Raw genomic sequence first — 16,053 nt, 5'->3', positions numbered from 1 at the left:
GTGGCTCTGGGGGTCCACCACCTGAATAAACAGTGTGTATGAGAATATGATACAATAACAAGAGGCCAGGGTGTTCTCGACAGAGTTCGAGGCAAGAGGAAAAGTGTGAAGAACAATGCAAAAGGAGAGAATGGCAGTTTGTATCAAGAGACTGGAAGAAGTTCATATACAGTTCACATAACATGCACACACTGGATACATCCAGCATTTTGCCAGTCACTCCCTCTGAACGTCTCTTATCAGTTGTGGTTGCTACTATTTCTTAACTTGAACTTGAAATGAACGAGAAGTGAAGATCCGCGGAGGAAGAAATGGGAGGAATGTCAATGTCCAGTAAGACAAAAAGAGGAAAAAAACACACAGGAGGAAAGATTTACCTCAATGCAAATTTATATTTTGACTGCTGGAAATCTGTTTGCATACACACATTTAGCTGAACCTACAACTTTTACAATATGTTGAATAAGACGCAGCATTTCACGTCAGTTTTAAAGCGAGGATGCTGTCTTTGACATAATGTTGCAATCATGTTCTGTATTTGTAAAATGTTATGGACTCTACACCATGGGAGTCCCATGTTGACTTGCTGTGGTCAGGGGCTGACAAGCTGAGTGAGTAGGCAACAATGGGTCCGTTTCAAAAGTCTCCTTTACCCTCTCCTTCCTCCTCAGCGTCCTTCTCTCATGCTATTGGAGGAAAACACTGTAAGCCCCGCCCCTCAGCGCCTCTCCACCAATGGGTGACGTAAGGAAATGAGTCAAAGGCAAGGAGGGAAGTGAGCAGCTATTGGCACTCAGCCCTGAGCTGCGGTTTCAGTTATAAACTCTGTCAAGCTCAATAAAGCTGGAAATGAACATCCGGTTTGAATTTTCAAAATAAGCCTCTAACTTAAAACTTGAATATTACACTAATTTTAGCCCTATTAAAATAAATAAATAATAATTATTATCATAATGACTTTATTCATATAGCACCTTTAAAAACAAAAGTTTAGTACTACTTGTATAACTTATATTATTACTTCCACTGTACATAGATGACTGAAGGCACAGTAAGTGTATAAGGTGACTGATGCGACAGTTTGGGGTGGCGGCGGCACTCTTTCTTTTTATTTTTTGAGATCTATATGTATACATATATGTACTTTTAAAAAAAAAAATTATTATTAATATTATTGTTGTTATTTTTATTATTATTATTTACCTTATGGTGTAAGGATAGTTGTGAGAAGTTATGGTGGTTGGGTTGGTGGTTTATTTTCTTGCTTAGTGATGCTGCTATAGGCCTAGTCTGCCGGGGGATAATCCTGTTCCTGATACTCTGAGCTTCTCTCCTCTCTGTTTGTATCATTCATGTCTCATCAATGCATGTTACTAATTCAACTTCTTCCCTGGAGATGTTTGTGCTTTGTTGTCTCGCAGGTCTGATCGTGTTGGTGCCTGCTGCCGTGGTCCTGCATGACGCTTCCTGCTGCAATTATTACTATTACTCATATTATTCACATTACTATAGCTATTATTATAGTTACTGTTACTTCTGTGGTTGCTTGCATCTTTGGTGTGTCAGTGTCTCTGTCTGTCTGTCTTTGTCTCTCTCTGTCCATCTGTCTGTCTTTTCTCTCTTTCTCTCTCCTTTTCCTCCATAGACCTGGTTCTGTTCGTGTTAAAGGGAAGGTTTTCGTTGCCACTGTGTACTCAAGGGGGGATTAGTGGGTCTATGTAAATCATAAATAAGTCATAGTGTGTGGTCTTTACCTACTCTTTATGTAAAGTGTCCTAAGATAACCTTTGTTATGAATTGACACTGTAAATAAAATAAAATGGAATTGAATTGAACAAACAAAACAATAATAATGAAATTAACAGATGATGAGGCAAAACGACAGTAAAGATACAATACAATAACAAACAAACAAATAAATAAATAAATAAATAAATAAATAAATAAATAAATAAATAAATAAATAAATAAATAAATAAATAGATATGAGGAATAAATGGAATTAAAAACACGACATATGTGATGAAAAATCCGTTAATTATAAAAAAAATGCTGTGCTAAACCCTAATTTTGTACAAGTGCGCTATCGTTATCCCATGTATGCTTTTATTTTTGAATGCGTACTGACGTAGTTTCCGGTCCAACGGCAACTTCTCCTCGCCAGTTTGACGCAGCTCATTAACAGCTGCCTGGTTGCTATAGACGACTCAACGTTCAACACTGGTGTGAAAACAGCAACCTCTACATGGAAATACAACGGCTTTTTAACGGATTTCAGGCCGCCATGGTCCACGGTGTGCATCACCGCGACACCGGCTCTTTAAGCGGCGTATCCGCGGTGTCGTGGACGAACATCTAACGGCTCTAACGGCTCCAACGGCTCGTTTGTTGCACCCGAACCCCTTTTTCCTTCACTAATGTTAGCAAGAAAAGCAACCTGAAGTGTGCGTTGTTTACCCGAGGGGAGGACAATGACGGCATTAACGTACACACGGAGAAAGTCAAGTTTTCCCGACTTAACGTGAACTGTTATTTTCTAGCTACCAGCTATGTTGAGTTCAAGTGCTAAGATGTCTCTGGAGGCGAGTGATGTTCAAACGGATGAAGACTTTGAGGAGCTGGTGAGTCCTTGGCTTTAGTTAGGTCAACAATTACATGACTTTGAGTTGTTTTACTACCAGCTAAGTTAATTTTATAAAGGCTTCAATTGTGTTCCTACTAACTTTACTCAATCACAACAGGGCAACCCTTTTTGGTTTGTTGTGACCCTTTAAATTGAAGTGATGTAGACTCTCATTGGCTAGGAGATTAGCCAATGAGCTAAAAGTAAACAAATGACAACCAAATCCTTGTTATTTGTTTGTTTATTGTCATATATAAAGACTTTTAGGTGAAAGTCACAAGAAAAAACAGAAATATTAGATGAAAAAGCCCCCAAATTACTCCATTTAATCATAAATAAACACTTGGGAACCACTGGTTTATGAGAGTTTATATGACATGGGCTAAACCTGCATTTCTTTAAAAATATCATTTTGGATTAATATATTTTCTATCTTCCCCAAAGTCAAACATCAATCCTGTCCCCAAAGCAATTTGAGTCAAAAGCAACTTGACTTGGTTGTTTGTCTAGGAAGACGTTTCACCTCTCGTCCAAGAGGCTTCATCGGTGCGTGTACGCAGCTGACCAGGCTGGGTTGCGTACACGAACCGATGAAGCCTCTTGGATAACGACGACCTGGACAAATGAGAATATTCACAGGCTTATCATCAACCCTGCTTACCTCCCTCCTCCAACCTAGGTCGAGGATGGCTTCTCTTTCTCTGCTGATTTTCTGGAAAAGGTAAACAAATGGACTGTCAACGATACATTTCATCAGTGTTTGATTAAAACATCTCTCTTCTGCTTTAACGACTTGCATTTGTTCACTATCAGACAACAAGAAGGAAGAGATCTTCTAGCAAGCCTCCTCTTTCTCCAAGTAAGTTAGGCTCAGCTTCTCTGTGGGGCATTTTTGCAGATTTAATACGGTAACAAACCCGCTGTGCACAATTGTTTATGTGCAGTGTGTATATGTGTAGGGTCTCCATACCTCTCCAGTCTGAATGTGAACCCCAGAAGAGCAGCAGTGGCAGCCTGGAGACTGCCAAGAGCCTCCCTTGGGGACACCAGAGGTGACACTCCCGGGGAGAGTGGCTCAGCTCGCCTCACATCCCTCAGCAACGGCCACGGTAGGGACTGCACACACACACACGCACGCACGCACGCACGCACGCACGCACGCACGCACGCACGCACGCACACACACACACACATTCAAGTAAAGCCTGCAGACAGTGTCTCTCTTCAGGAGGGATGGTGGGAGGAGCGGCTGCCGAGGTTCACATGGAAAGAAAGATGGCTAGAACGAGAAGTGACTCACACTCGGTTTGTTCAGCTGCTCTGCGGACTTTGTAGGTGTCCTGCTCAGTACTGATGGGAAACAGATAAGAAACTCCGCAAGTGTTATAACAATATTCCATTTGGCTCAATCTATCTGGGGTTTCACTTATAGAAAATCAGCTCTATACAGTACCTTAAAGCTACATTAATTGTGTTTTTGACCACCAGTTTACAACGTTGTTATATGTTACATTTAGAAAAATGTTAATTAGGACTACCGAGTTAAAACTAATGTAGTCATATACAACAGTATTGAGTAAATCCTTAATTCATGAAGGTTAAAATGTTCAGTTTTTGTTGAAATGTTTTAGAGGCGTTGATTTAACTTTGGAGGGCGAAGTTTATGCTTGCTGCAGTCATTGAGAGCGGACTTTGCTGGCTGCACAACCAAAAGAAAGAGCTAAAGCCGGCTTGAAGAAAGCTCTGCACAGCTGCAGAGTCTCAATGACTTCATTACATCTGTACTTTATAACATTGTGCATACTTATAATTTGATTATATGGAAAAAATAGACTGCTGGTGTTTAAGTGCTCAAACTACAAAGTGTTCTCAGAAGGCGTTAAATGCATGAGTCAAGTGGAGCACTGACTTCTCTTCTTGAACCTCTCTCTGTATACCTCTTCTTCAGATGTGTCTCACACGCTGAGATCAGAGTGTGCTGTCACACCAGAGCTTCTCAAACAGACCTTGAGCATGAGGAAACACAAACAACTCAACTCTGGATCCAATGGTGAGTGAATGTGTAGGCGTGTTAGGGTGAGAAAAAGTAGAGACAGGTTAAGATGAAGGTCAGATTTTGTGCTAAACAGAGAGGAGTTGGCTGAAAAGAGGAAACAGGAGGGTGACGTTATGATGCCACCACCACCACCAACAGGTGTTAACACAACTGTTAGGTGAGAATGTGGGTGTGATGATGTGCCATCTCCCCATTTGTTCCTATACATTGCAGGTGTGACCCTCAGCACAGGTGACCACAGAGACAAGGAGGACATGTACGATGAGATCATTCGCCTCAAGAAGGTAAAGAGTTACAAAATCAATGTTGTGTATTCAGCTTGCTCATGAATAAATGTTCAGGCAAAAAAAACAACCCACTGATTGAACAAAGTGTGCGTCAGAGTGTCAGTCGGTTCGCTGTTACATCATGGAAACATCTCTTGTTTGTTGAAATGGCCTTGAGCGAGGCATTAAATAACGATCGGCTCTAGTGTGTTGTTCTGTTGATGACGCAGACCTGTATCCCTCTGCAGAAGACAGTTTTTCATGTACAGATTCAACTTTTATTTAGATTTGGTGCCTCGTGATTTTCACAAACCCACTTCATATGTTGAACTTTATCTTCTATGCTTTTGTTGATGTGTGATTAAAGCTGAAGTTGGTAACTTTCTATGAAAAATATGTGTAGCTATAATTGTAGCTCTACCTTCACCTTCTGCTCCCTGTCTGCTCCTAATGGCATCTACTAGATTCCATCGTGCCTGACCTACAACAACCTCTCGGAGCCGAGGAGTCTCTGACGCAGTGTCACTAACCGCTCTGAACTCCGATCAAACTGTGAAACTAGGCAGCACTAATCAAATATGAATTCATATTCTAGATAGTTACTGTATTGCCTATTTCTTACATACACTGTTTTCAGAAACATACAGTATATTAGTATTAGAAAGTTTGTGACCAAGCCGCGGCAAAACCAAGCCCCACCCACCAGCCATCCTTTTCTCATCTAACAGTACACTAAAATATGTTTGTGAATACACTTTATGTGAGAAATGGGCAATAACGTAACAGAATCTTGATTCATATTTGATCAGCGCTGCCTAGTTTCACAGTTTGATCAGAGTTCATGTCATTGACACTGTGTCAGAGACTCCTCGGCTCTGATTGGTTGTAAATCGGGCGCAGTGGAATCTAGCAGGTGCTATTAGAAGCAGTCTGGGAGCAGAAGGTGGAAACCGAGAGCCGTGACTTTCCCACAGATCGTCTGTCTCATCGTGCATTCAGGATTGTTTTACAGAAAGTTACCGACTTCAGCGTTAATCACTTGTGCTGTTCTCTGTAGAGTCTCCAGGCACAGAAGTCTGACAACCAGCAAATGAAAGTGAAACTACGCCGCCTGGAGGAAGATAACGCTAAAAGAGAGAAACAGATAGAAGAACTGTTGGATCCCACAAAAGTATGGTCACTAAATTCAGTTTTTTTTGTCACAGAAACTTTGAACAACAGATACATTTTTAAAACCTATTTTTTTCCCGTAGGGATCTGAATATACTCGTAGTTTGGTGGATAAGAAAAGAGAAGGGAGTGTGGTGAGTATGTCCTGTCTGTTGATGATCATACCAGAGATTATCTTAAGGACTGATTTTAACTCAGATTTTGTAAATTTGATTCTTTACTACAAGGTTCTCAATGGGCTGAAACAGAGAATCCTGAAGCTGGAGCAGCAGTGTAGAGAGAAAGAAAATGCCCTGAGGTAAAACACTCTCCCACCTTTGCATAAGTCCAGTTGGTTTATGTGTGGAGCGGCATCACGTTCACCTTATTCACTTTCTGTCCCTAGTAAACTACAAAGTGAGCTGAGGACCACCAACCTGGAGGAGCTGAAGATCACAGTAGAAACATACTTTGAAGAGGTAGCGTCTATGCCGCTAGATACAAAATCTGCTTTTTGTTACTTTTCCACCTTAAATGTTATACTAAAAAAATCTTCTAGCATGGCATCTGAAAACCTGAAACAAGGAATGAGAGAAATAAGCTTGTGTTTAGATGAAAGACGTGCTCCTTCACTGCGTTCACTTCACTGTGTTTTGTCTTTGTATGATAGAAGGTGTTATTATCACTTCAGTTGCAGAGTGTGAGCGTAGCTGTGGAAAAGTAAAATTTCCTTCTAACTTATAAAGTGTCTGTTTGTGTGTACGGCCTTTCAGATCCAGAGGCTCAGGATGCTTCTAGAAGCTGCAGAGAAAAGGTATGCATCTGCTTAATTTCAGCTTCCTTGTTAATTTGTGCTAGAGGACAAAGTGTGAGAACGGTCTGATACAGTGACCCTGAACAATTGTGGGTCTGAATGGCTAAATGTGGGTCATCGGACGTGGGTCTGGTCCAGTAATAGGGTTATTGTAACCCTTTAGTTGATTTTGGCTGTGACTTCATGCCCTGTGCTGTTCTTTATCTCATCGCTACTTGAACATGATTGCACGTTGCTGGCTGAGTGCTGGCTGTTGCATTAACTTTGCTTAAAGCTGCCAAATCAGCAAAAGAAATGATATTGTCCTTTGATTGCAGTGTTCGGTTCAAATTGCAGTGTAAATATTGCAGATTAAAATCTTTACAGAACTGTAACTTTAATTGAGTTCATTATAAGTTTGTCAAATACAGTTTTAACGCGTGTTCGTTAGTCAAAAGATCAAAATCTGAGGGAATAAAATGGGCCATAGTTCGCGAGAGGTGAGAGAAAACTGGTAGTCGGAGACTTTAATCGTGACTTAAACGATGGCCACGCAGATCAGTCCAAGGATAGGGTTGCAGGATTGTGATGAATGTGATGAAAATCACTCATCCCTGCTTTTGTTGTCTCTATCTTCCTCGTGAAATCCCTCCCACCCTCTTTCTTTCTGCAGCAGTCGAGTAGAGAGTAAATGCTCCCAGAGACAGCAGAAAGTTTTAAGCTCCACGGTTCATCGTCTGTCCGAGAATCTGAAGCAGCTGCAGCAGGAGAACGCGGCACTCAGAGAGGAGCTCAACACTGACAGTCCTGCAGGAGGAATCAAAGGTCTTTCCTCGCACACTAAACCACACTGACACCCTCGTCACGGTGCTTCCAAAACCCACCAGATTAGAAGACACTTATTCCTCTTATCAATTTCTAATTTTATTCTAAACATTAGTACAATCCTGTAAATCTAATATTGGCATAAAGTATTTCAGCTTTGTTTCTTCTGTCATTTCCTTTCCTTTCCCTTTCTTTACCTTTCCCAACTTTTTTTTTTCTTATCAATTCCTTTCCTTATCTTCTTTATTTTCCCATTTCCCACAATTACCTAATGACTACCAGCCATTTTAAAGAAGGAATAACTAACTTGGTATAAACATTATGAATCTTCTTCTCGTTTGATACGTTTCTGTTGTCTTACATAATTCTTACACAGTTGGGTCACCAAATATATACAGAAATAATCAGTTTTTGTTTGAGACAGGGAAAATACAGTGAAGTACAAACAGAAATAAAAAATAGCACCCATAAGAAATTAGGTAAAATAAATGTTGGTATACATTTACACATTTAAAAAGATGGGTTTTCTCAGGAGGGGGGCTGGAGTCTCCCTTAGAGAGAGGGTGAGAAGTTCAGCATCCGTGAGGAACTCGGAGTAGACCCGCTGCTCCTTTTGCCTTGAAAGGAGCCAGTTGAGGTGGTTCAGGCATAGTAAGGATGAACCCTGGGCGCCTCCCTAGGGAGGTGTTCCAGGCACGTCCAGCTGGGAGGAGGCCTCGGGGAAGACCCAGGACCAGGTGGAGAGATTAGATCTCCACACTGGCCTGGGAACGCCTCGGGATCCCCCAGTTAGAGCTGGTTAATGTGGCCCGGGAAAGGGAAGTTTGGGGTCCCCTGCTAAAGCTGCTGCCCCCGCGACCCGACCCCGGATAAGCGGATGAAGATGAGATGAGATGAGACTTACCATTAATCAACAGTCCTGCAAACAAAAGTAGCTAAATATCAGATCATTTAGTGTTTTTTAAAGTCCTTTAACAATCTGTTTAATTAATCCAGCTTTATATAGTTGACTGGTTTATTGAGACAGAATTCTTAATGTAGATGTGTATTTAAAATATTTTAAAAGTCTGATCACTCCTTTAAAGGATATAACCTCATTGTGGTCACTGTTATGTGTATCTGTGTGTGTGTGTGTGTTACTAGGTTACAGAGAGTGGAGTAAACAGAGACTGTTAAGAAGGCTGTTGGAAGTAGAGAAGGTGAGAGAAAACTCTTAACAGGTCGTCCATGTAAACACGTGCAGTCACCTGGGACAGCTTCATCACAGACTCCTCTCTCCTCCTATCAGAGGCTGGAGGACAGCAGAAGACACACCCAGTTGGCAAATCGCAGCGGCCGATTGGATCGGGAGGTCCAGACCTCGCCCACAGAGATTCTTGGGTTTACCATGGCAACAGAGGCAGTGGTCTCCGTGGGAACAATCACTGAAGAAGGAGAGGAGGTTTCTGATCTTAGAGAACGCCTCGGCCAATTAGAGAAGGAGAGGGTGGGGTTTCAAGAGACCCTGTCAAGTCAAGAGTGAGTGAGCAGCAACCTGAGACAGTTTGTATGATATAGTGTTAATTAATATTAAGTGGAGCTTATTATATATATATTGTTATATATTGTTCTTAAGACTGAATCTGTGTATTGTTTGTGTCTTCAGTGATGAATTGAGACAGTTGAGAACAGAAAGAGAAGAACTGGAGAAAGAGACAGAACGATGGAAAGCCGAGCAGACAAATGAACGGGACAAAGACAGACAGCAGCATAAGTATGTTTTAGATGTGACGTGCCATGAATATACCCTTCATGTTACATCTCTATGTCTCAGCTATAGTTCTGCTCGCTTTTAAGATCAAAGCGCATTCTTATACATTTACATATTCTGTGAATGTACGATGGTCTTTAAAAGAACCGTCACGTTAAATTTACATTTGAAACGGTATTTTTTTCGTGCTTCTGCCCAACATACAGATCACAGCTGATGCCTCTGTCGTACAGATGCTTTGTAGTTACTTCAACAAGGTCCCAGCAAAACACAGTTGGCATCACAACTGGAGAATTGTCTGTATGCAAATAATGCCTAAATATAGAGCAGCCAGGCAAGAAACGGATAACTGAAAGAGATGCTGCAGTGTGGGTGATGGTCCAATCAATATCATAAAGAAGTTTATAGATGTAGTTTACCTGCTGGCCAATGCTAATGCTAACCCATACTAGATTTGTTAGCTGTTGTGTCAGATGTGATCAAAACAGCAACACACTCGTCACATGCAATTGCCTAGAATTATATCTGATCCCATGCATGCGTGACAAAATCGGTTCCCTGTCAAAAACCTCTCAGAAAATAAAATATATTTATGTCAGTAATACTTCATAGGTTTAGAAAGCCTCAGCTAACTAATTTCTAACTGTTAGAGGACATCCACTATGGCTGCTACTTGCCTTTTGTCACTGGTGTATGTGTAACGTCTGCATGTGTGTTTGTGTTTCTCAGAGAGGAGTTGGACCAGATGTGGGCGAGAATCCAAACTCTGGAAGACAGAAGTAAACCTGCTCAAGCTGAGGTCTCCTCTCTCTCTGCCACATCGCCAGAGGACCGCGAGGAAGTTGGAGCACATCTGGAAAAGGTAGAAGAGAGGGACACTGGAGGTAAAGAAGAGAAGGAGGAGAAAAGAGATGAGGAATTGGATACAGACGCAGAGAAGAAAGGAAGAGAGAAAGCAGCGTTGGTCATCCAGACAAACTGGAGGGAGCACAGAAACAGAGTATGTAACACCACAACTGTGTAAAAATAAGTAACTGATGTGTGAGAGAAACATTATATAAAACAATGTCCTGACACTTTATCCCAGATTTCTCTTTTTATCTCCCTCTCTCTGCATTCTTTCTTTAGGACATTGTGATGTTGCAGTCAGCGTTAAGAGGCCATCTCCTCAGAGAGTTGCAGCTCAAGGACCTGCTGAAAGACGCACACAATAAGGTTTCACACACCCACACACGCTTCCATACAGAACGAATCATTGTGCATCCGTATCTACCTTAGTACATGGATTGAATTTATATAGCGCCTTTATCAGTACTCAATAGTACTCAAGGCGCTTTATAAAGTCCAGGTCCCGATTAATTCACACAGACATACGTGGTGGTGGTAAACTACCATAGTAGTCACAGCTGCCCAGACTGACGGAAGCATGGCTGCTAATCAGGGCCTGCGGCTCATCCGACCACCCCCTCAAACATACAGCAGTCATACACATTCCCACAAGGTGGGTGAAGTGTCTTGCCCAAGGACACAACGACCAACTGAGCCACAGCCCCCCCTAGAGAATTAAGTGACAGAATTGATTGAATGCTGATTACTGACAAGGAGAGGTTTGTGCCACACACAAACTAAATATTTTTAGTTTAAGTTATTGAATTGAATTGGTAAGAGTGAAGATATCGAGTTAAATTATTTCTACAGCCTAGAGTATCACAAATTACAATTTTGCCTCAAGGGGCTTTACAATCTTTACAACATACGGCACCCTCTGTCCTTAGACCCTCAATTTGAATGTTGGAAAATCTCCCAAAAAAATCCTTTTAACAGGAGAAAACTTAAGTAAGAATAACTTGGAGGGATCCCGATTTTACAATTTGTAAGCACATCACAGAGTGTATAAAAGAAGTGGACGTATCCTCCAGTCTAAAAAGCCAGTGCTGAAGTGCCCTAAATCTTCATTCTGTCTCATATCCATCAGGGGGCGACTTCATTGATTGCAAAAAAAAAGAAAGTCAGAATATATAGAAGTAAAAGAGAAGATGAGCCTACTGCTCACTTGATTTATTACCTCAGTGAACATTTCACTACAACTTGATGTTCATTTTGTAAATTATTTTTAGAGGAAAAAGCAGGTTATGCTTTACGCCGTGGCTACCTTGTTGGTCAGTAGCAGTGTGCGTACTGTATCTTGCGATAATCACTATGCGCGTCCCAGGAAGCAGCATCACAGCACAGGAACGGCACTAACATTATCAAACCCTGAGAGTAAAGGATGTTGAAAGGAAGACTAGATAATAACGTTTTTGCGTATGCTCTGTTAGACATCCTTATGGACAGACTTTTACTGAACAAAAAATGAGAGTTGCAGTTTAGTCAGATTACCACTAGATGGCTCTAAAAAGCATTTTCTATGAGTGTACGGTAATCTGTCTCCCCACATACATGTCTTTCTGTCCTTATCTCATCCACTGAACGTCCCATCTCCCTCCTGTACTGCTATTTATCTGGTATCTTCCTCATCTCCTCTTTTCAGGCTGTAGAAGCAACAAACCGCAGTGCTGTTGCGTCCTCTGTAGAAGGAGAGCTGGATGTGGCCGCTTTGACGATGGTACAGTCTACATTCAGGGGACACCTGGCTCGCTGTAGTCACGCAACAGAGAGGTGAATCATGCTTACACAGATGCAAAAACAAATCCAGTCGAACATACAGTGCAATTTCAGCTTGGTGTGTGTGTGTTCGCATTAGCTCAGGGTTCTCCGTACCTTCTTTTAACAGTTTGCCCACGCTGGAACCAAGAAGAGCTCGGGCAACACACACAATCAGAACAGGTGAGGTTCATACATTATTTTCTATGATCGATTCTTTATTAGAATATGAAAAAACATAGAACAAAGCTGGAAAAATTAACTGATGTGGACTAACAATATATTATAAAGCATTGCACATAAAAAAACTTTAAAAAAGGAAAGAAAAAGTCAAAACGCAGGTGTACAAAACCATTTCCCGCTCCCCTATCTTACTTACCCTACACGTATATCTTCGCCGAACCTGTTATTAAAGTTATCTTAAGTTATTTCATACTTACCTTATAGATACAGTTTTAAACAATCACACACAAATACTAATGGATGTATTAAATATTAATTAGTTTCCCCTTGCAGTAATGATCGACCCTTTAGTCACTTGTCTTGTCTTTGGGCTAATGAAAATGGGACTTCCGGAGAGATCCAGTTACACTTGAGACAATGATTTAAAAAGAAACACACCATCGATACAGCCGCTCAGACGCCTTCGTCAGGGTTCAGAGTTGATGTTTGAGTATGCAACACCATGGCATCGCCCTGCTCTCAACCTCAAAATCCCTCACCGTGCCTACCCTGACACCTTTATGAGTCGTGATGGATCTTGTTGGCACACTGATCTAATTCCTGGGTGCCTGTCTCCTCTGCACCAGACGGAGCTTTTACAGCCTGTCAAAGACTGACGAGGACGCCCAGCGGCCCTGCGGACCGGTGATGTCTTTACCTCACATGACCCCGAACGATCCAAAGAGCCCTGTCCTGAGCGTCCGTTAGACTCCGCCAGCTTCCCCCTTCACTTCCCCCTCCATCTCCCTGACTTTCTTAAAGGTCGACAGCACATAGAGCAGAGCAGCAATGTCAGCGTTTTTTCCCCCCTCTTACAAGACTGCACCAGCATTTCATATCCAGGGAGCTTCACTGACAGATTCTGTACGCACCAATTTTAACTTGCGATGTTATTTGCAAGAATACATATGGTTGTCGTTTGTCGGCGTTTTCCTTAAAAAAAATATATTATTTAGTATAGTCGTAACAATTTATTAGTTATTGTATTTAGAATATAAATGAATTTGACTTTAATTCAATCATTCCCTGCCAAGATCCATATATTTACATGCATCCTGGGAAAATTACTATAGCCACATCATCCATATATATATATATTTTTTTTGAAGATGTGTCTAAATTGTGCCTTAAAAGTTACTATACAGCATGTGTTCTTTTGTTTCCAAGGTGCTGCATCACCCCTTGAAGAGGATGAAAAGCGGGGTGAGGAAGAAGAACCCTGGCCTGTCTCAAGCACTCACTCCTCCAGAATGACACCCACGACAGGTTAGAGAGAGGGAACACGTCATTTTAGGGTTCGGACCTTTAAAAGCACACGAGACCTTTGGGTCAGCTACAGTTTCGTATGTATATGTACTTAAACCTAATGTCATTTTGAAATACAAATGTTTGCCGGAGGAAAATATGCTGAAATGAGAATCAAATCCAAACTTCTTAAGATTCTATTGAGCGATTGCACCTTTTGTTATGTTCTTTTAAGCTGTTTAGGTTAAAAAGCATTTAATACAGTTGATTAAGCACAATTCCTCCTGTGTATCTCCTGCAGACCAAACAGAGCTTCATTGCACAGCTGATTCTGGTGGAGCCGCCGCAGTTGATTCGGACGATTCTGATGACATCATTGTATCTCCGTCACGTCCTCTGAGAAGCAGAGAAGTCTTTATTTTATAGAACTTCTGGGTCGTGTGTGTGTGTGTGTGTGTGTGTGCGTGTGTGTGTGTTTGTGTGTGTGTGAGGAAGAGTGTCTGCCTATGTTTTTACTCAGAGCCTGTACGTCAGAGACTTGCACAGTCACACAGTACCGATTAGTCTGGGTTCTTACTGAACCTTTGAATCATAGCTGGGATATTCTGATATTAGTCAGGATAACATTGAACATACACAATATTTGCTGCCTGAATATTCTGGAAACTCGGGTGCAGGCTTATTACAAGTTAAGAGGCACATAAACACCTCGCTTTGATCACGATCTTATTCAGGATGCTGTCAAAATATAATATGCAGATGCATCCCAGTGTCGACGTGAGGCTGTAGGATACTCTCTTTTAGTGTAGTAGAAAGCACTCGCATGAACATGACATGGACATCCCCTTTCATTTTTGTGTTTTTCATTTGAGCCAAATAATCCTTTTTCAATCAGTCCTATGTATCCTCATTAGCTGTTTGCCTAAGTGCCTACTTGCATGGATATTTCAATTAAAACTACAGTAATAAATGTATTTATTTCTAATAACCTGACTGGCCCGAACGAGCCACATCACCGTGAATTCCTCTGGATTTCACAGGCTTGAAATAATCATGAATCATATTTTGACATGGCTGATTTGTAACACACAAACGCCATTACACCAATGCATTATGGGCTCTTAATAAATAATTATCTGATTCTGAGGTATGATTGAGGGATGATTCTCAACTGATGCACTATTTGAGTCAAACTGTGAATAAATTATGGATCAGTCTGCTGCAATACTAAACACACAGTCAGTACAGTGGAGGATGCACACAGGGAGTGTCTAACGCCAATAATGTTTGTGCTTTGAAAAAGTCAAATGAGAACCTGTGAGGATGTCAACAGAGAGAATGGATGAGTGTAGTCTCCCCCACATGATGTGTGTAAGTTAATTTCTGAGACATTCAATAAAATGCTTTTTTTTATTATAATGAAATCTCTTGTGTAATTCTTTACAGCCATGGTTGTTTTATATTTATACCATCACTTCAGAAAGAAACATTATAGTTTTAAAATCCAATTACCGTATTTTTTGGAATATAAGTCACAGTTTTTGTCATAGTTAGGCCAGGGGTGCGACTTATATATGTTTTTTTCCTTCTTTATTATGCATTTTCGGCTGGTGAGACTTATACTCCGGAGTGACTTTTAATCCGAAAAATACGGTATTCACAGAAAAGCAAAGATTAGAGAAACATAATAAAGAAAAATGTAAAAAAAGTATTTTTCCATTCTTTCCTACCCAATCAAACATCTTATAACCCCCAGATTTAAATATCAACCCTTTGGACACACATCAGGCCGTATTTTATATATCTTAGCTCGGAGCGGTAGTAATTTAGTACTTAAGATACTGTTGCATGCAGGTGTATCCTTTAACAATGCATCCTTTCACTCTGTACCATTTGTGTTATCAAACGTATCACTCTCGGGAGTTCACAGGTAATTTTTCTGCCCCTCAAACCTGGAATGGTTTCTTCCTCGCTGTCACTTCCCTCACACTCACTGTCCTTATTATCAGAGTATCTGTATGTTACTACATGTTTGATTGGGCCCTTAGAATCCCCCTGCATCCACTGTATGTGAATCCAGTGTAAATGTGTATATATAGATATCATGGGTGTAGATCCCGGGGCATTCTTCACATTTTAGATTTACATCTAAAAATAAATGATTGAAATGTTTGACAAATATATTTCTGACTCCACAGTCCATCTCTGGTCTCCTCCGCAATTATGCAAATGAACGGGTAGACCCTTTAAATTATGATTTACCAATATAACAGTTAAGCCGTGATATGTGCTGTTTAGGACAAATAAACAAGAAAGGTTAACGAAGTAAATGATTCCATGTGCAGTACTTTTTGAATGATATCATGAGCCTATATGAAGTTGTGATTTATGGGGGCATGGTATTTGCATAGAGATGCATTAGGGGATGCCCTGGTCCTTGTTAACTTCCTGCCAGCATTCACATACACTGCAACAGGAAGT

The 16,053-nt window shown here is 41.0% G+C and overlaps 1 protein-coding gene across 1 annotated transcript; it reads left to right on the top strand.

Annotated features, from left to right (window-relative positions):
- Window positions 1–2,246: 2,246 nt before the first annotated feature.
- Window positions 2,247–14,899, top strand: iqce (IQ motif containing E). The gene is made up of 21 exons (XM_083923959.1): window positions 2,247–2,621; window positions 3,303–3,344; window positions 3,437–3,482; window positions 3,583–3,732; window positions 4,572–4,673; window positions 4,893–4,963; window positions 6,003–6,116; window positions 6,199–6,249; window positions 6,343–6,413; window positions 6,501–6,573; window positions 6,868–6,908; window positions 7,561–7,712; window positions 8,856–8,911; window positions 9,001–9,230; window positions 9,358–9,465; window positions 10,192–10,462; window positions 10,591–10,677; window positions 11,993–12,120; window positions 12,236–12,288; window positions 13,495–13,593; window positions 13,874–14,899. The coding sequence occupies exons 1-21, from the start codon at window positions 2,550–2,552 to the stop codon at window positions 13,996–13,998; spliced, it is 2,142 nt and encodes a 713-aa protein (XP_083780085.1). The 5' UTR covers window positions 2,247–2,549; the 3' UTR covers window positions 13,999–14,899.
- Window positions 14,900–16,053: the final 1,154 nt, after the last annotated feature.

Source organism: Echiichthys vipera (assembly GCF_963691815.1).
Source record: "Echiichthys vipera genome assembly, chromosome: 2".
NCBI classification, from domain to species: Eukaryota; Metazoa; Chordata; class Actinopteri; order Perciformes; family Trachinidae; genus Echiichthys; species Echiichthys vipera.
This window is presented reverse-complemented; position numbering and strand designations above follow the sequence as displayed.

What these genes read in the sequence shown, in the direction of transcription:
- iqce (XM_083923959.1), top strand. Translation starts at nt 2,550, where the DNA reads ATGTTGAGTTCAAGTGCTAAGATGTCTCTGGAGGCGAGTGATGTTCAA. An exon ending in AGATCATTCGCCTCAAGAAG is followed by an intron (nt 4,964 to 6,002) that starts GTAAAGAGTTAC and finishes TGTTCTCTGTAG; the next exon opens with AGTCTCCAGGCACAGAAGTC. An exon ending in TCCTGCAGGAGGAATCAAAG is followed by an intron (nt 7,713 to 8,855) that starts GTCTTTCCTCGC and finishes GTGTGTTACTAG; the next exon opens with GTTACAGAGAGTGGAGTAAA.